Here is a 21,193-nt window from a genome sequence, read left to right as displayed (position 1 = left end):
TTTGAAACATCCATTTCATTTATTTTATTGAAATTGCTGAATAGTTTATATTACACTAAATTTGATTCAAAATGGAAAACGTTTTATAAAATGAAGAAACCAGTGTTGAAACCAAATAAGCGAACCAAAAAGGTACAAGGAAGAGTTTCAAAAATTCTGACCAACACACACCTGTACATGTATATGAAACCATATTATCGCCCATAAGATAATTCAGAAAACACTGAGAGGAGTAGACTGCTACAGGAAGACTGACACCACCTCCATTAAGTTCTGGCAACACTGTAATTCAGTGACCATTGGCCCACCATATTTTATGCAGTTAGTACCAAAAACGATACCTGTTTTGCAAATTAAGGCTTCTCTAGGTCTTGGGCTTTTTAAGATGACAGAGCTGTGAATATGGCATTCTAGGAATTCTGCACCCATGACCTTGAACAATCCAGTTATGTCTGGGCATGCACAAATTCTAGTCCCATCTGCACTCAAGGGAAATATTTGGGTGCTTGTCAGCTGTTTAAGTAAATACCGATGAAATATGTCATGTGACCAGTACCAAAAATATCATGCAAAGAACAACCACCATTTCAGACTAAAGCTAACAGAGTTGTACCTCTCGGTAAATGGTTTTCAATCAATTAAGTGTTTAAATTAGAATGGAATATTCAAATTTACAGGATAAATTAGACCAGTTCCAACATTTACATCAAACCACCCCAAACAAAAAGTTACTTTTATTTTCCTTCTCATATGATGGGTGAATCTATAGAATAATACCCTGCCGGCAGGAAGAACACGTTGCTTTTATTCAGCAAACCTGAGTAGTGAGAGTCAATAAATACAAGGAGAGAATTAAAATGCTAGCAGTCAAATATCTTGAATCTCAAGTGACGGGAAAAATTCAGATTTAATCCTGTACTTTGAAACAATTTTGTAACATGTCGTGCCTGTGCTGAAGGTTTAAAAAGAGAAGATCCTGGGGAGAGGGGGAAAAAGAAGAGAGAGAGAGAAAACGAACACCAACATGACTCAGCCAACTGGATGCTGGAAGTCCAGTCATTACTGAACAGATCATTGTAAACAACCAGGATTGATCTTTTTTTTCCCCTTCCCTTTTGAATGTTTTCTTGTCAAAGGCAAAATTCAGAAGAAATCTCAGGCTAAAGTCTTCATATTTGGTTGGAAGTGTTTTGTTGTCCCACTATATATATATCTATATTTATTTAATTAGGCACAAGAGGGGCTATTTAAACATTCAACAAGTCCTCATCGCTATCATCGTGGAATGATAGGGTATTCGTAGAATTCTGTGTCTTCCATTGGCCTGGGTTAGGTTTTGCTTTCCTTTCCTTCCCTCCATTCAGCAAGTTGGTCTTGGCATCACTTCCAAGGCTAACTGGCTTCTTTTGCTGGTGTCTGTTCTGGTCTGAGCCTCTGGATTGCACCCCTCTAGCTGACTGAATCTTCACATCTGGAATAGTTAGAACTTCATCCTCACTGTCCAGGTCATCCACGTGGAGAGATGTCAAGGCTTCTGATTTAACAGATGTGGTAGTGATGTGACCATTTTCTTGTCCTCCTTTTCCTGGTCTCTGATTTGGTGCTGCAATTTCCTCCATAAGCCACTCCGTTTCATTCTCATTAGCTTCTTCTTCAGTGTTTATCTAGAGTATGAAGACGGTAAAGTTACTAAATAATATTCAATAGGCTCTCAAGCACCCTTTATGGTCTCCCGAAATCCATCACCTGAGAACCACCAACAGCCCCGTCCTGCACTTTGATTTACCATCTTCCACTGATAAGCAAATAGCACAAAATACAGTGTTAGTGCACTAATACTACTTTGATCTCTCTATGCTGCCTTTTACATTCTGAGCGCACTGCCATTTTAGTCTCATCTTCTCTGGCTCTGTGCTTTCCCAGTCTGCCTTCTATTTGTTGGTCACTCCTCAGCATTTCCCTTAAACCTCCTCCTCTCCCCTGATTTGTGGGGACTGAAACTGTTCTGTTCTTTCCCTCCATCTACTTCCAGATTTAGTCTCAGCCAGCCAACTAGCTCACCTATAGTCACAGAGTTAGTTTAAATTCATTTAAAGTAATTGTAAGTAGAAGCAGCTACATATTACTGGTCTGTTTTTTAAATGATTTTCCAGAACCTCAGAGGTCATCACAACTATAAGTAGTACAATTACCTTTGTATATTTATAGGAAACGTTTGATGTTCTTCTGCAGCAGTTGGTTATCTTGTGTATCACAGTTTCTCTAAAACAAAAAATGAAAAAAAAAGTTTATCTTACAGTATTAGATCCCTATTTATCCTTCTGAAGAAAAACCAGTGATCAGCAATACCAAAACCCTTAATTTTCACTCTCTTCTGCCAGTCTTGGGAAATCTGCTCAGTTTCCAGTCAAAACAAGAGATCTAATACTCTTCTCACATACACCTTTCCAAGTTCATTAATTGAATGGGGTACACTAGTTTATCAGGGAAAGATTTGGTCCAAGACTATTCTAATTGCTAGCACTAAAGACTCAATTCTAGTATCTGTAGTCAATCACACCACTCCCTCTCTACATCTTGTCACCAATAAATGTTCTGGAACTCCTCTGCCTTCTCAAATCTAACAAAATTGCTAGCAGAACATTCACCTGGGGAAGAGCAAACTACATTTACTCTGCAGTGCTGAACATCATGTTAATCATGATAGCATTAACTTTTGTATTTGTTCTCTGCTGTATCTATTGAGTCAAGCTGAACCAGGGGAAACGCTTGAGTTTACGTGTAGAGACACCATCAACTTCAAAAGAAGTCAATTGCCTGAGTCTTCCATTACTCCATTATTGTTACGTGTAACACTTAAGAGTACAATAACTGAACAGATTAGTCAGCCAATTTCTCCCATTTGTGTGGGTCTTTCATACCTGTAAGTACTTTTAATGCATTCTGAGAAACTGATTAGTTTTCAAGTGGATACCATTCCTTTAACTGAAATCACCTTACATAACACAAGGAAACAATTTTCCCATTAGCCTCCCTTATCTTACCTCCTCTCTTTTTTGTAAAGCAACAAGATCAACAGACACGCTGTGAGAACCACCAGGAGGACACTCAGCACAGCCCCAACAGCTTGGCTTCTTCCCGAAAGGCCTTTGAAAATTTGCACTCCCTGGCCCTCTTTGCTCTCAGAACTTCTGTAGGCAGCATAGGAGACATGGTTAAGAGGACACTGCCTGGTTGTGTATAACAGTCTGAGGAAATGTTGATTAGAAACAGTGGATCAAACAAATTCAGTACAAGATGTAATGCCAGCTCTTGTTGGACTCTTATATAGCAGCTTCTTCAAAGGGAGAAGGTTTAGTGCATTTCTGTTTAATACAAAAGTGATCTAGTTTATTCTAAACCAAAGAAATAGGAAGGAGGTGGTCACTTGGGTCTGCAACCAAATACAGAATTATTGTTTAAAAGGACGGTTCTGTAAACATTACACATTCGCATGTAGTTATTAACAAGTAGAATTCTCAGTAACAGTTTTAAATATTTAAGGAACAAAAAAGCTGAACCCAAAACCAACGTAGGATCTAGCTATGAATCCCACAGCACCCCAATCCTGTGGAACCCTGGAAATTCTATAGAATTGAGCCTGCACCATAGCAAGTTATAGCAGGTGAACACAACAATGTGTCTTACAACAAGCTGTAATATAGCACCCAGATGCAGCTACACATCTTACCTTTGAGACCACGATCTATTGTGCCAATCAGTATTGTTTTATTGTTACCTTGTGCTCTCCCATCTGTCTGTATCCACTTGTTGGATCTTGTCTTATACTTAGATTGTAAGCTCTTTGAGGCATAGACCATCTTTTTGTTGTGTTTGTACAATATCCAGCATAACTAGGCCCTGGTCTGTGACTGGTAGTCCTAGGCACTACCGCAGTACAAATAAATGTTGTCCACTCCAGCAGAGAAAGTTCTGGCATAAAGTGGGCAGGTAAAGGTGACAACCATTTGCAGTGTGGAAGAAACCTAGCTATTCATTTGCACACACTGAATAAACGACTATGGAGGAGCTCTCTTCCCCGCCCACCCCTCCCTTTTTTTTTTTAAAGTTAAAAAAGACAGTTTAATGGGACATATGCCTTAGGCTACTCCTCTCAGTAACCAGAAAATAAACTGAGTGAATGGGGAGAAGTACATTTTAATTGAGGTCTCTTCTTTTCAATTTGTTTCAGTGCAAATATTAAACAATCTAGACCTAAAATAATCTTAAGTACAAGATAAACATTTAGCTGGCAAGTGGAATCAGTGTTCCTCCATTAAGCCTTGAAATTGCATCCACTCACTCCTCTCACAAGCATTAGATGCTCCTTTTACTAGATTCTTAGCTGTCTCTTCCTTGCCACAACTATTGTGGATAATGCTGGAAGGCAAAAGAACCTTCTAGTAGATAAACTGATAACAAGAACTGCATGTTACTTTGGGAGAATGAAGTTACTTACCCTAATGGACAGACTGCAGACGTGTACCAGGTAAACAAGTATTGGCAGTCCGCGGTCTCATGAAGGAATTCTGGGATGCCTTCCTTTGCTTGTAAACTGCAGTGGAATAAAATCGTTGAAGAGGCAAACTTTGATTTATCTTTACCACAGGCTGAACCAGATGAAAACATAACATCCAAGTCATCATCTACAAAGAAGAAAAGTGAAAAAGATTTTATAAAATACTGCACAGGTACTAGGTCTTTACAAATGGTCTATTAAATGTGCTACATTTTTACTGAGGAGAGAGCAAGAGAAAATGTATTCCTTCAGAATGTCTGTCTAAATTTACTTCTGCAATGTTTAGGTTATGATTACTCATAGCATCCCTTTGAGAAAAAAAGTGTTACACTCAGGCTATCAGGCAGGAATATATATATTAGAGAACCCTTCTAGAATTACTAATATTTTGCCTACTTTTTCCCCAAAAACTCCTAACTGGGAGTTAGAAGTTCATTTAGTGTTATACGCCTTATGTTCATCCAACAAATATTAAATCCAATATGCAATTTGATAACTTTTTCTTAATTCTGGAGAACATGAAACAATTCTCACCAATGACATCCACTGAGTGCTATCTGCTATTCGAGGTTTTGGGAAAGCATGGATGTAAATCTCTGTTGGAATGGAAGGAGGGTTTTTAGTTGGAGGGGGGAGGAGCAGGAGGCGGCGGAGGATCAGCAAATCAGGCCTTATTTTCATGCAGTGATGCACAAGGCCCAATGCTTACTTCAGCAAGCATTTCTTGCTTGTGTGAGCACAAATCAGGATTTAGGCATGCACATCTAGAGGCACCCAATACTCAAGTATTCTATGGGTATGTCTACACTACGAAATTAGGTCGAATTTATAGAAGTTGGTTTTTTAGAAATCTGTTTTATATATTCGAGTGTGCGTGTCCCCACAGAAAATGCTCTAAGTGCATTAAGTGCATTAACTCGGCAGAGTGCTTCCACAGTACCAAGGCTAGAGTCGACTTCCCGAGTGTTGCACTGTGAGTAGCTATCCCACAGTTCCCGCAGTCTCCGCTGCCCATTGGAATTCTGGGTTGAGATCCCAATGCCTGATGGGGCTAAAACATTGTCGCGGGTGGTTCTGGGTACATATCGTCAGGCTCCCATTCCCTCCCTCCCTCCGTGAAAGCAAGGGCAGACAATCGTTTCGCGCCTTTTTTCCTGAGTTACCTGTGCAGACGCCATACCACGGCGAGCATGGAGCCCGCTCAGCTCACTGTCTGCTGTTGTATGTCTCCTGGGTGCTGGCAGACGCGGTACTGCATTGCTACACAGCAACAGCAACCCATTGCCTTGTGGCAGTAGACGGTGCAATAGGACTGGTAACAGTCATCGTCATGTCTGAGGTGCTCCTGGTCACCTGTGTGAGGTCGATCAGGAGCGCCTGGGCAGGCATGAGCGCAGGGACTAAATTTGGAGTGACTTGATCAAGTCATTCTCTTTAGTCCTGCAGTCAGTCCTATTGAACCATCTTATGGTGAGCAGGCAGGTGATACGGATTGCTAGCAGTCCTACTGCATCTTTTGCCGGGCAGGCAAGAGATGAGGATGGCTAGCAGTCCTATTGTACCATCTTCTGCCGAGCAGCCATGAGATGTGGATGGCATGCAGTCCTTCTGCACTGTCTGCTGCCAGCCAAAGATGTTTTAATACACTCCATCTATCTTTTAGAAGAAATAGACCAGATTTGTTTTATACTCATTTGCAAACCCCCCCACTCCCCATCTAGGGGACTCATTCCTCTAGGTCACACTGCAGTCACTCACAGAGAAGGTGCAGCGAGGTAAATCTAGCCATGTATCAATCAGAGGCCAGACGAACCTCCTTGTTCCAATAAGAATAACTTAGGCGCACCATTTCTTATTGGAACCCTCCGTGAAGTCCTGCCTGAAATACTCTTTGACGTAAAGCCACCCCCTTTGTTGATTTTAGCTCCCTGTAAGCCAACCCTGTAAGCCGTGTCGTCAGTTGCCCCTCCCTGCTTCACAGCAACGGCAAACAAACAATCGTGCATCTGAATTGAGAGTGCTGTCTAGAGCAGACACAATGGAGCACTCTGGGATAGCTCCCGGAGGCCAATACCATCAAATTGTGTCCACAGTACCCCAAATTCGACCCGCCAAGGCCGATTTAAGCACTAATCCACTTGTCAGGGGTAGAGTAAGGAAATAGATTTTAAGAGCCCTTTAAGTCGAAATAAAGGGCTTCATCGTGTGGACAGGTGCAGGTTTACATCAATTTAAAGCTGCTAAATTCGACCTAATGTCCTACTGTAGACCAGGGCTATGTGTTAGAATACCTGGGGGGGGGGGAAGGGGGGGGGGGAGAACAAGCCCTCAATATCTGTTGTTGTATTCCTTGAATTCCGGTCAGCAAAAGCACTACAGAAAAAAATATGTTGCATAACACTGGGCGTAAAGATAAGGCCAAGAATTTTTTAGAGCCAGTTATGATTTTTGGGTGCTCAACTTGACATCTTGAAGGGGAAGATAATTTTCGTAAAATACTGAGCACATGCCCTCTGAAAAGTCCAGCTCCTTGAAGGTCTTGACCAAAGTATGGGTCACTTTTGAAAGTTTTGATCAAAGGCTCTGCTCCCAGTTTCAAACTCCAACGTAAATCCTGAGACTAAGATACTGCAAGGCAACTCCAGCAAGATCTCAAACACCCCTCATGTGTTAAAGACGGATGGATGGTTATTCTGTCACCCCTGGTATTCTAAAGCGGAAGTACAGGTTCTCTCTTTTGCGCAGTGTAAGTGGTGGTGCACTCTTGACTGCCAGCAATCCACAATGTAAAGAGAGATTTAGTAAGCAGTGATACTAATAACTGTCTCCATGAAAACAGGGAGTCTCTGTATTGGTATTGTGTCCAGCGTGTCATGGCCCGTTTGGCAGCATTGACTAATAGAGGTGGTCTTGGAGCCAGGAGAGAGACATTCACTTGAATACTATTTCAGGCAAGTTTTGTATCTGCAGGGGATGTGAAGGGTCCTGCCATAAGGAACACTAAGTTTTATAGGCAATGCTTTATGCTGCAGAGCTCACCTGAGCTGTATTAAACCCTTTTCTGGGCTCACAGACAGTACAGTCTATTGCTTATAGAGCATACATGCAAATGGGGATGGGGAGGAGAAGAGAAGCGTCTTGTTTTCCCCATCACTCCACCAATATTTTTTTCCTATAAGGAAAGTCAGTCATTTCTGCCTCCGTTATGCCACTCCTGCACTTAAATTGACAAACAGGAGATGGAAAGATTGAAGCCAGGAAGATAAATTCCAGCAGCCTTAACAGGAATATACTAGTACAAACAATAGTAAAAGCAGAAGTCTCACATTCTAGGAAGTGTCTACACTTGAAACCTTTCTGTGAGTTAGTTCTAGTCAGTGAGGACTTACCTTGAACATAATATTTTGCTTTAGCAGAAGAGCCAACTTTCCTAACATAGGTACTTGTAGTTTTAATCTGGCATACGTTGGCTCCAGAGCACTGTGGGTGTGCAGAGTCTGTTATACCAGAAAGTTGGATTTTATACACGTATTTGTCACCATTTGTCCGTATATCACCAGATGCGGTGTATAATCTGAAAGCAAAAGCAACTTTACTACAAAGTCCAAATTTCTCAATTATGGGAAAGAACAAATATTGCAACATCAGCAGCAACCGGATTTTAACAGATTTCCAAGCACATTTCTTATATTCTACAGTCAGAAAGGACAGATATTGGAAAAAATGTTCAACCCTTGGTACCTACAAATTCGCTCCCAAATCCATATGTAGGCACCAAAAAGGTAAATTGCCTGATTTTCAAAAGATACTGAACACCTGCAGCTGCCATTGGCTTCAGTGGGATTTATGGGTGATCAGACCACTTATTCTGAGGCCTAACTATGGACTTAGGAGCATAAGTGGGCTGGGCTGAAGTGTTGGTCATAAAATCCTGCATTCTGCCTGATCAGTAACTGTGGTAATATCCTCGCACTACTGACACCAATCCAGGATGTCCAAGAGTAATGGCTACCAACCACTTGTAATGCATAAATTTTATAGTTGCATCTACTGACATTACTGGAGAGTGTTCAAGTTTTGAGGTTTTTTAAAAAGGTGTTTGTTCCAGTACTCCTCTCCATTCTCAAGATTGATTTTTGAACAAGCCCACGCCCAGTTACCTTTCCAAGTCTGCTTTGGAATAAGGAACTATTTCCTACCTGTCTGTTCCCCGCCCCGCCTTACTCAATGACATTAGGCAGTAGAAAGCACTGAACATGGCAGGGCTGCCATGTGAATAGCTATACCAGTGCTTTTGCATGGCTATACCACTCGTACTCTCTTTAGTGCGCGTTGGTGGTCTGTGACTCGGAGAAGCAATGCTTCTTGGACTGCCTTGCTTTCCCAACACACCCTCAAATTATGAGGCTATATATCTATATATCCATGCCACACACCCTGCATTGTTTACTTCATTGCCTTTTTTGAGCATGTTGTAAATCTGCTCTAATCAGTTGCTTCTGTAGTTCTATTTTTTTTTTTTTTTTTTTTTAAATATATATTGGGGGAAGGGATAGCTCAGTGGTTTGAGAATTGGCCTGCTAAATCCAGGGTTGTGAGTTCAATCCTGGAGGGGGCCATTTAGGGATCTGGGGCAAAAATTGGAGATTGGTCCTGCTTTGAGCAGGGGGTTGGACTAGATGACCTCCTGAGGTCCCTTCCAACCCTGATATTCTATGACACACACACTCTAGAGTCAGTCTTGAGGTCTAACATTCCTCCCTTCCCTGAGCCTCCTGTTGCTTTTAAGGTTTCCCATTTCAAACAACGACTCAATATTATACCTCTCCATGGTTAAAGCTTTGCACTATGGCCACCAAACTTCCTGCCTCAGCACTTACAAGCAACTCTCCCTTACTGGCAATTTTTAAATCAAGTTTGGCTGTCTTTCTAAAAAATCCACTGTAGGAATTATTTTGGGGAAATTCTACAGCCTGTGCTCTGCAGGAGGTCAGACCACCATCTGCACAATGGTCTTTTCTGGCCTGGGAAGCTGTGAATGTACTGTACTGGAGTACAAAAGAGGTGCTACATAAAAACCAAAGTCACCATAATGGTTGAGTAAGAGTCTGACACAGTGGCCGAAGGAATAAACACTGGGCAAGATCAGGGGGTTGTTGTCTTTTTATCTTCTTGAGAGAGAGTTCTGCACACACTAGATGAACTCTGATATCCGGTTTAAAAAGGGCCTGACCCTGAGGGGTACTGAACACTTTGAGATTCACAGAACACCCTCAACCCTCATTGACTTCAGCAGGAAGAGAAAGCACTCAGCATGTTCCAGGATCAGGCCCCGAGTCAGTAGTTCACGCACAACTGGTGAGTTACAGAAAGTTCATTAGCATGTGTGCTCCAAAGCCAGGCACATCCAAGACAGCCCATAGCAGTCAAAGTGGTGTGGTTTCAGTAGCCAAATTCAGTACACTATAGGAACAAGCTTTTACTTACGTGTAATAAAGGTCACCCAGGCTGAAATTGTTCCCCGTTGTAGGATTAATAACCATCCCATTCACTATCTCCACTTCTTGCTGCTTCACAGCACAAGCTGCTCGAGTTCCCCATGTGATGTAGTATGTACAGTTTTCTTCATCAATACTATCGAACACATAGGAAAGTAGAAACAAGTCATATTTGAGTGATGTGCTTGCTAGTCCGAAAAGAGTATAACTCACAGGGGGAAAGAAGGAGGGGAAGATACTCATGACTTTCAACATGGTGTAGCCTATTGGTTCAGCAGGTAGAAACTTAATATCTGTGCTTATTTCTTGCATAAACTGATGACCAAGATCAAGATCACTGTTCTACCAGCCTTACTGAACTGCTTCCTAAGTCAATGGATTCAGAAGTCCAACAACAGGTAATTACAGATTTTAAAAAGTGTAAAAAATAAATAAAATAAATAAAAATCAGAAAAACAGCTGTGTAAAGTTCCCAATGGCACATGCTGCATTTGAGATTTAAAGAAAAGAATAAGTAAAACTAATCAATAGCCTTGTTTGCTTTGGAAGGTTCACATTTTGCGTATCACTGATCTTGGACAACAAACATGGCTGGTCAAGTTCCAGTCCCCGGCACCTGTGCTCAGTTTTCCTATCACTACAGGGGAACATTTAATTCCCAGACAGAGCTGGGCCGTAAAGTTTGGCTCCAAACAAAGTCAGTGCTCAGCGGAGGTGTTCAGAGATTATGGCTCTCTTTAAATGAGAGCTTTTATACATAGAGTTTTGTCAGCTTTTACCATTGCGCACACAAAACACATTTTAAAGTTAAAGTAACAGATTAAAATCATTTAAGAAATCTGCAGTTAGGCAACACTCTCTCTCCAAAACCTCTTTGGTAACATCAATAGCTAAAAATACTTGAGACGGATATAATTTGAAAAATCTAGAGAAAAAAACATTGAACAGATAACGGATATACTGTAGCCACATCCACCTCAACAACAACGGATTCTCTCCTGTTATGCTATCACATCTTTATTAGTTTGAAGGGAATGCCAAGATTTTAGCCCACACAAGCTAAAATAAATACTGAATAGAATTGCTGTTTATGAAAATGAACAAGTGGAAAGAGTCCAAAAGCCTCCAATCTCGTGTAAACAGATTGAGAATGTGTTCTGCGCAATTACACACATTGAAGTCTGTCCGATTCTTAAATGGCTTTCTAGAGACTAAGGGGAAAAAAAAATCAGGCTATACATTTGCTATTCCGGGGCAACCATCCAGTTCCTTTACTTGGAATTTACAGATCACTGACCAGAAGCACAAAGTTCACGTTTATTAAGAACTTTCTGCATTTACTTTTAAGAACATGTGAATACAGCAGGCAGCTGTTTGTCCCATTGCTAGCAATTTTTCTGCTAGCATCCTCACATGTGTCACCATTGTTTTTGCTCTCCACAAGGTGCTAATGCCAGAGAACAAATGCGGAGGATCAAGACAATAAGAGGGATGCCAGCTAAGCTTTTCAAGCAGAATAGAAAATATATAGTTACAGATTGGGAGAGAGGTTTGGTAATTGGGCTGAAAATTGATTTAACTAGCAAAATTTCTAAAACTTGGCACCTAAATCCTTATTTAGGCAAAAAAGTTTGGAAGTCTATTTTGTTCAATTTTTTTTTTTATTTGAGAGTAACTGACACTATTTTGAGGTCTGAACAGAAACTGCAAGTTAGAACCTATGGCTCAGATTCCCAGCACGACCATTGACTCACAGTATTACCTTGGTCAAATAACCTGCGCCGAGATTTTTGAAGGTATGTAGGCACTATTCCACCTCAATTATACATTGCCAACACTAAGTCACTTTTGAAAATGAGACTTAGGCATTGAAACACTGAGTGAAGTAATACCTGTAAAAATCTGGGTCTTAACCCCTCCATAAAATGGGCACAGTACCAACCTCACTAAAGTGAGGGAGACTATGTTCCTAAAGCACTTAGAGATTCTTGGATGAAAGGTGCTATAGAACAGCAAAGTTAACATTCTAAGTTCTTATGCCAAGAATTTGGTTTTCGTGCATTTAGTATTGCATCCTTACAGCACAACGAAGCTGTTTCCACTACCTCTCTATCTTTCTGATAGACTGAACCAAGGAGGTCTAGTTAATATAATCAGAAGTCTCATTACTCACCTATGTAGCATGGGCTCACCAACTGTTTTTGCACATTTCAGTTCTATAATAGTTGTTGCTTTCTTGTTTTTTCTACATTCATGTCCACCTGAGTAACTAACAAGGACTTTATCATCTGAAAAAACAATCATTGAGAGACTCAGTTCTTTGTGTTCTGTAATCCTTCAAATAAAACTTTGCTTGTGACTGTGGTTATAAAAGACTACTGCAATTTTAGGATTACAATCTAAATACCTAATCCCAGCGTTTTGATGGGCCCAGAGGTCAAATTACATCTTGTTACATCAGTACAAAAGCTAAAATTTAAATCCTTCCAACCGTCCTTACCAAACAGTTTCCACCACACTCCCTCAAAAGAAAAACTTCAGGTACAAATTTGTTCTGTCCTTTAAGGTTACTGATAATTTGCCTAGATAGTTCCATTTTACAATTTTAATATATCCCACATTCTCAAATAACGAATGAAAAACCCACGTTTGCAAGTAAGGCTAAGAGTATACGTGCATGAATTTTTCCCCCCTATTGGTTAGATTTCTTTCCAATCTTTAAAACACACAAGAGATTTAAAAGTTAGCTGCAGGTGCACTTTTGGAAGACAAGAGGAAAGATTCTTCTTTAAACCAAAGCATTGCAGCAGAGTAATTCTTCTTGCATTTTCTAAAACTGTCACTATCTCGTTTCCTTTAACTAGGATTTTAAACAAGAATCCTTGTTTAAAAAAGCAACACCTACATACATTCTGTTAAAGTGAGCAAAGCACTTGGACATGTCCCACTGCTGGATTCTTGATAGCAAAGTTGGGATTTCTCCTAAATAAAAAATGGCGTCAGAGCAGCTCAGCTATAACTAATTTTACTTCCTTTGGCCACTATCATAGCCTACATGTTACTCTGTTTTCGATGGAATTCTGGAAGAGTTTTTAAAAGCATATATCATTAATAAACTATTACTGCCATTTAAGATAAAAAGCTTAATTAACATGCAACAGATGTATTTACTGAAGCCTTTATGCAAGGGAGTTTCAGCATCACCACTAGATCCTCCCTATAAAAATACTGATTTTGCAGCTGTCTATTGAAATAAGGATTCAAAAGGATTATTGAACCTGTCACATCCAGCTTCTGCGTATGTACAACTCCCAGAACCCGAACATCTCCATTTCGGCTTTTGCTGCAAATAGCAGCTCTTTCAGGGCAGCCTGTGGGACCATTGTTTACTCTCCGACACAGATTCATGTAATACCTATCATAGGAGAAAAGAAAAAAAAAATATATTTATGCTGAATGAACAAGCACAAGGAAAGGATAAAGCATCGTGAAATATTCTGTATTCAGAAATGTTGACTGTTGCTTAGTTTACATGAGAACTCAGTGGTTATTTTTACACGCTTCATTACCATAAGAGCTATCTGAATCCATTCAGGCAAACACAGAATGAGCCCCAAATGGCAGATTTTTTGCTTGCATTTCCAAATCAACTGATCTGATTCTTATTTTAAGATTTGTGTGCGCGTCATTCACCGTTCTCTAACATGAATTTACTAGATCAATTTTATACTCATGTCAAGCTATATTTAGAAGAAAATTGGAGTTCCATTAAACACACAGAGAGAGCATCATGAAATTGTTAGTTTAACAGTACCTTAAAAGTGCTGGATTCATAAAGCCACACGTTTATAAAAAATGTGTTTTGCATTAAAATTGATTAAACAAAAAGTATTAATTGTAGTTAATCGAAAAGATGGTTTCTGGTAACAATGTTTTTCAACTTTTTAGAACTTGTACATCTCATCCTCTCCACTTTTACTTTATTCATAGACTGGAAAAGCAAAACAAAGTTCCAGCTTTCTCAGCTCAAGTTGGAAAAGTAAACACCAGCATTGACTCCACTGTCAAGACAAAGTAGCAGATGTATGGCCTGCCCTAAATAGGTCATATTTATAAAACTTGATTTGACCTCAAAAAGCTAAACAGATTAAGAAAAAAGATATTCCCTTAAACTCATTAAAAGGAGTATTCACCGATGCTATTTTTTATTATTTTCAATATTTTTTTAAAATCTGATGTTTATTTTAAGATGCCATCATTTTTAATCCACCCATGTGCAAAGATACCCATTTGCGAAGAATGACTTTTCCCAGTTAGTTGGATAAGCAGCACCTTTCATTACAGCTTTCAATTTCCCAAATGCTAAAATGCACAGGATTACAGCCTTCAGTGAAGTCCCAAGTTCCACTAAAAAAATTCATGAAACGCTGTGATTTGGAGAAAAGCTCTAAGTCAAACCAACTACCAAATGTAGACTATCAAATACTGAAAAACCAACACACACCTCTCCATACAACTCAATCTCAATCCATCGATGCATAAACTGCTGTGTAAAAAGCATCAAAATCATCTGAGAAAAAACAAAAACAAACAAAAACACAACCATCACTCACGCGATCCCGTTGTAATTAAAAAGCCATGATCCTGTCAGTGAGGAGAGCACTCTTAAATCATAGGTTTTGTGCTTTTGGATGAACTTGCACTCCATCTTCTTTGGAGGACAAAGAAACTGTGTTTTCCATTCAAAGGTCACAGCACAGCCAAGTGTCTCGCTCAGGAGCTGAGGGTTCCCATTCCCAGCATTGTCATCGCACTTGAAAATAATAGTAGCTTCTCGATTCCCAGTTGCTATGTGGAGATACATTAATGGAGAGAAAAAACTCTTCAGGGGTTGTAACGTATGTGTGGACTGTGCAGTGTAATAATTATGACTCTAGACAGTAGTGGAGAACTGTTCTAAATCAAGCATAGCTTCTCATTAAAGAAATATGAACTTTTGTTTCTATCCCACCTATGTTAAATTCACATAATAGGCAGAACACAATCACTTTGATGTACCATTACTTTAGTTCATTAGGCTGATTAAAAAAAAATAGTCTTTACTTTATCTCCAGCTTAATGGGAAAATCGACTATTAGGTAAAATAGTTTTTACCATTTTTTGACATTAGGGTTTTTGTTTTTTTAAATTGCACACTGTTGTCTCATGTTACAGTTTCTCATCATAAAGGACTTTTACCCACACATCAAAAGTACTGGAGAGGAGGGAGGGAAAACGACACACACACAAAATGATCCTTGTACTGCAAGAGCCATGTAAAAAGAGCCTTGGTTTAAACTGAGAATCAGGCTCAATAAACACACCCATCATTTCATATCTCCAGTAAATGAAGTTCTTACTAACCATTTCCACAAAATCCCCCTTTTCCATCTTTGTCATAGTCCTTAGTTGTGGCACACCATCGCTGTTTTTCTTCGTCCACAATACAGTCCTCATAGCTCTGGCCTTTGTATTTGAAGGGGAATACGCAAAGCTCACCTTTTTCAGTCACTGTAAATGGAGGTGACACCCCTTGAGACATATGCTCTGTAGTTACCATGTGTAATGCCAGGCAATAAATCAACAGCAGTTTATAATTCAACATTTTGTACTCTGTTCTGTTTTAAAAATCCATCAGCCCAGCATTCAGGCACAAATACAGAAACGTCACGTCTAAATGCAATCAGATGACCTTGCAAAGAGATACACAGTTTAACTTCCTGGGCAAACAGCTAGGGCCTTCATTGAGCCATTTCAAACTGACATATACAGCAAAGGCTGTATTGAACATAGGTAAATAACTTCATTTCAGAGGTCAGTAATAGAGCATAATGTTTTATGTTTTTAAGATAATTAATTATACAAGAGCCAGGATTACATCTTCCTATTGCTAAACTGTTTTTTCCTGGCAGTTTTTCAGCTGCTCCGTGTCCTAATGGGACCAGACCATTTTTTATGTAAATTACCTACAGCCAGTTACAGGATCTCACCTGGAGGGCACCGATCACCCCCGGTATACTGCAGAATGACAGTTTCATCCTGATGCCTGTAATCCATTTTCATTTCCTTTAGGGTTCCAAATGAAGTGACACTATTTTCAGAGACCAGGCACACTGCCCCATCTCTGCATTTTCCCCGGGGCACATCTGCTTCAGCACACACCCCAACATGGTAACTGTTGGATCCAGAAGATACCTGTAGGCATCCACAAGAGAATCATATGTCACGAAGATAAAACACTCTAGAGCCCAATAGTCAATACTCTGAGAATTACCCACGTCCTTTATATACTTGAAGTCTTTGAAAAGTTTAGACGACAGGGATTGGACATTATTTTACAGAAAATCGTTTTAAGACCATAGGGAAGAAATACACCCTACAGTTTAAAATTTTATTGCACTGAGCCACATTAATAGGTCAGCCTTGCAAAACTCAATATTACTGTAGCACCCAGGAGGTTTTATGAAAATTGATTGGCCTGTGCACAAACATCCATTTTTTAAAATTACAATGCCTAATAACGGAAAAGTTAACGATGCTTCCTCACGGGGGGGGGGGGAAGGGAGATATCCCAGACAAGTAGAATTTTGCACATCTAGTAATAAGCATTTTATGAGAGAAGGACTAGAGCTACTAGTACGTAGTTTTGCCTCCACCATAGGGCTGCCGTCTGGAACAGCACCATAACTTAACGCTAGTGGCTCTTGGAGATGGCACAAAAAAGTAATGCACATGCCTCTTCATCTCAATTTCCTCAGTTCACATGACTTATTCAAATGAATATTACTGCTTTGGTTTCAACGCAGGCTATTCCCCCACTTCCGATAACAACAATAGCCCCAACACTGTGTCAATGTTACCTTATATGAGCGTCCAGAAAGGCTGGACAAGTTAAAAGTGTAGTTTAACTGCTCATCAGTCACAGAGCAGCCCAGCATGTCCACTTTATCCGGACACACTAGAGGAGTACCCCACTCGAACACGAAACTGCAGTCAGATTTTTGTATCATGTTTGGCTTGCCCTGTTACAAAACACAGCAAAAACATTACAATGAACTCTGTGTGGGTTTAATTATTTCTAGTTATCTTTGGGGGGAGGGAGGGAGGGGAGCAGGAGGAGAGAAGACTCCTGATGGCAGGGCTGTTTTTATTAACTCCTTGGCTCAGGACTACCACCAGTACAAAATGGTAAGATGTCACAGTCACCAGCAACAAATTATTCCATCATAACACCCATTTTCATGCCTTTCTAGAGCTCTGTGGAAGACAGAAATTCTGTTTTGCAAAGTATTTTGAGATTCCAAATTTTGGCTTTGTTTCATATCAGAACAAAAACTGAAAGTTTGAAAATTCTCCAAAGGAAAATTCAGGGTGTTTTTTTAAAGTTTTGTTTAGAGTTTGACTTTTGTTTTATATTCTTCTTCGATTCCTGTCTGTCACTTCAACAGCAACAATAGGGCTGAATGAAGTCTTTCCACCACTTTCTGTTGTGTACTAGCTTCACAACTTCGTTCAGAACCTCTGTTCTAAACCATTCTTCACAATATCTATCCAGCACCTTCTTGGTTCCTTGCACTCTGGTGTGGATAGCCGTGCATTGCATCCTTTCCGGGTCTATCTTTAACTTGCGTCCAAATCATTATAGTTGTTTTTCTTGACTCGTCTGTAACAGCGTTATTTCATTTTCTCATATTCTTATCTTCTTGCCCTAATCATTTTTTTTTGTTTGTTTTCCACTGCCTTGAACCTCTCAGTATTTCCCTCAGCCAGTTCATTTCTGTAGTCAAAATCTTTCATTCATCAGCCTTCCTCATACTCCAGCATTTTTCAACCTGTACAGCAGTATCGGCATGATAGTGGTCTCATGTACATGGATTTTGTATTTATTGAAATGTCTTTAGCCTTCCAGATCTTGTAGAGAGTTTTCTGAACTCTGTAGTAGCAAGTCTGATTCTTCATTTTATGGCATCTTCACAATTCCCATTTTTCAGTACTAGTCCTCCAAGGCACACACATGTTCCCACTTGTTCCAGTTCTGTGTCTCCGAGTTTGATCTTTACCACTTCCTCTTGTCTTCTAATTGCCATAACTTGTTTTATAATTCTAATACATTATATATAATAAAGAGTTTAAGAGAAAGTAGTTCCAAAAAAATAAAAAAATTGAAATGTTCTGATAATGCTGAAATGTCCCATTTTGACATTTTTGGAACTTTTCATTTTTGGTCCTAAACAAAATTTTGGAGGAAGACAGTTACAAAAAAGCATTTTGACAGAAAAATATCTCCACCAATATTTTTCTGACCAGCTTTAGTCTTTATTAGGGCTGTCAAGTGATTAAAAAATGAATCGCAATTAATTGCACTGTTAAACAATAGAATACCATTTATTTTAAATAATTTTTGGATGTTTACTACATTTTCAAATATATTAATTTCAATTACACAGAATACAAAGTGTACAGTACTCACTTTATATTTGTTTATTACAAATATTGTACTGTAAAAATAGAATTTTTCAATTCACCTCATACGAGTACTGCAGTGAAATCTCTATCATGAAAGTGGAACTTACAAATGTAGAATTATGTACAAAAAACCCTGCATTCAAAAATAAAACAATGTAAAACTTTAGAGCCTACAAGTCCACTCAGTCCTACTTCTTGGTCAGCCAATCACTCAGACAAACAAGGTTGGTTACAATTTGCAGGAGATAATGCTGCCTGCTTCTTGTTTACAATGTCACCTGAAAGTGAGAACAGGCGTTTGGATGGCACTGTTGTAGCTGGGGTCGCAAGTTATTTATGTGCCAGATGCACTAAAAATTCATATGTCCCTTCATGCTTCAACCACCATTCCAGAGGACATGCTTCCATGCTGATGATGGGTTCTGTTTGATAACAATCCAAAGCAGTGCAGAGACCTGATGCATGATCATTTTCATCACTTAAGTCAGATACCACAAGCAGAAGGTTATTTTCTTTTTGGTGGTTTGGGTTCTGTAGTTTCCGCATCAGAGTGTTGCTCTTTTAAGACTTCTGAAAGTATGCTCCACACCTCGTCCCTCTCGGATTTTGGGTGGCACTTCAGATTCTTAAATCTTGGGTCGAGCGCTGTAGCTATTTTTAGAAATTCACATCGGTACCTTTTGCATTTTGTCAAATCTGCTGTGAAAGCGTTCTTAAAAAACAAACATGTGCTGGGTCATCATCCAAGACTGCTATAACATGAGATATATGCAGAATGAGGGTAAAACAGAGCAGGAGATGTACAATTCTCCCCCAAAGAGTACAGTCACAAATTTAATTGACGCATTACTTTTTTTTTTTTTTTTTTTTTTTTTTTTTTTAAAACAAGCATCATCAGCATGTCCTCTGGAATGGTGGCCAAAGCATGGACGGGGCATACAAATGTTTAGCATAAAACACCTTGCAATGCTGGCTACAAAAGTGCCATGCGAACGCCTGTTCTCACTTTCAGGTGACACTGTAAATAAGAAGCAGGCAGCAGTATCGCCGATCAATGCAAAGAAACTGGTTTGTCTTAACAATTGGCAGAATAAGAAGTAGGACTGAGTGACTTGTAGGATCTGAAATTTTATACTGTTTTGTTTTTCAGGGCAGTTATGTGGCCAAAAAAATCCGCATTTGTAAGGTACTTTCATAATAAAGAGATTGCACTTCAGAACTTGTATGAGGTGATTTGAAAAATACTGTCTTTTGTTTAGCATTTTTACAGTGCATATATTTGTAAACAAAATATAAAGTGAGCACTGTGCACTTTGTATTCTGTGTTGTAGTTGAAATCAATATTGAAAATGTAGAAAAACATCCAAAAATATTTAATAGATTTCAATTGGTATTCTATTGTTATAAATGTGATTAATCGCAATTAATTTATTTTTAGTTAATCGCATGAGTTAACTATGATTGACAGCCCTAGTATTAATATAAAAATGTGTATTTTTAAATGTAACCGAACACCTATATTAGAAGAACATTTAAGATGTATTACATTTCCTGTCCTGAGTGCCTAACCAGATAGCTTTAACATTTCATAACAAAGTATCTTTGGTCTTTAAATCGGGGAAAATGGCACACAGGGTACAAAGGAAACATTCAAATAAATTCTAACGTTTTCCTCCAAGAGGCAAAAATTACACTCCTTCCTTTTGGTACAGGGCTAAGGCTGATCAGAGACAGTATTAAGAGGAAGTTTAAATGTTAACAATAAGCTACCACTAAACTAATTAACTCAGCAAAGTCTCAGATAGCTTGCAACTTGCGTAATTTGCCGCCTGCCTAAAAGTATATATCTTAATATAACTGAACAAAGGACTAATTTTCTTTCAGGCCATAAAATGTGAGCTATCTTCTGAAGCAAAACATGCTTGCTGTCTTTTCATGAAGTGCTTTTTTCCCCTCCCCTTCTTACTAGTTTTGGTTGGAGTTTAAAATAGAAATTCACTACGGAAGAGCAAAGTTTACACTCTCTCATTGGTTACTTCGCATTTTGCGATACACTTCATATTGTTCCTTTTCCTACACTAAACAAATATGTATTTTCACTGTAAAATATATAAAAAGAGTTCTTACCAGATTTGTTCCTCTTTTACAGTGGAATACAATAAGAGAGTTGTAGTTGAACATTTTGTTTCCTTCACAAGGAGTTGTACTGTTAAAAGTGATATAAACTTCATTTACAGCGGGATTTATTTTTGGAGGTTCAGTGATGCGACCAATATCCTAAATGAGCAAAAACATTGATTAATGACAGCATATTAAATACTACAGCCCCAGTTTTCAGACGAGCCAAGTAGCTGCATCTTCCATTGACTTACGTGAGAACAGAGGTACTGAGCACCTCTGAAAATCATGCCCTATAACAATTGCTCTCCTTGGATGTACTTTGATTAGATCTTAAAAACAGAAGATAACCACTCATTATGATAAATGGGTAAGCTTGAAAAAAAATAGCACATAATAAACCAACAAAATTTCACATCTTGTGTGCAAGATGTGTCATTAGGCCAAGAAAGAGTGCTGTTTTCAAAGTAACAAACGGGTTTCTTATAAGCCATCATGGAAGCATCCAAAGTCT

At 39.2% G+C, this 21,193-nt stretch overlaps 1 protein-coding gene across 1 annotated transcript in view; it reads right to left on the bottom strand.

Moving 5' to 3' along the window:
- Window positions 1-21,193, bottom strand: part of IGF2R (insulin like growth factor 2 receptor) — an 89,210-nt gene continuing 68,017 nt past the window's right edge. Inside the window, exons 36-48 of the mRNA XM_077813298.1 lie at window positions 20,689-20,838; window positions 16,956-17,117; window positions 16,086-16,290; window positions 15,460-15,606; window positions 14,670-14,904; window positions 13,335-13,471; window positions 12,230-12,344; window positions 10,046-10,192; window positions 7,948-8,132; window positions 4,499-4,685; window positions 3,045-3,191; window positions 2,193-2,262; window positions 1-1,664 (exon numbers count right to left, since the gene is read on the bottom strand). Of these exons, the coding sequence (XP_077669424.1) occupies window positions 1,248-1,664; window positions 2,193-2,262; window positions 3,045-3,191; window positions 4,499-4,685; window positions 7,948-8,132; window positions 10,046-10,192; window positions 12,230-12,344; window positions 13,335-13,471; window positions 14,670-14,904; window positions 15,460-15,606; window positions 16,086-16,290; window positions 16,956-17,117; window positions 20,689-20,838 (2,304 nt within the window). The 3' untranslated portion in view covers window positions 1-1,247. The remainder of the gene's footprint in view (window positions 1,665-2,192; window positions 2,263-3,044; window positions 3,192-4,498; window positions 4,686-7,947; window positions 8,133-10,045; window positions 10,193-12,229; window positions 12,345-13,334; window positions 13,472-14,669; window positions 14,905-15,459; window positions 15,607-16,085; window positions 16,291-16,955; window positions 17,118-20,688; window positions 20,839-21,193) is intronic.

This window comes from Eretmochelys imbricata, chromosome 3 (assembly GCF_965152235.1).
Source record: "Eretmochelys imbricata isolate rEreImb1 chromosome 3, rEreImb1.hap1, whole genome shotgun sequence".
Classification (NCBI taxonomy): Eukaryota; Metazoa; Chordata; order Testudines; family Cheloniidae; genus Eretmochelys; species Eretmochelys imbricata.
This window is presented reverse-complemented; position numbering and strand designations above follow the sequence as displayed.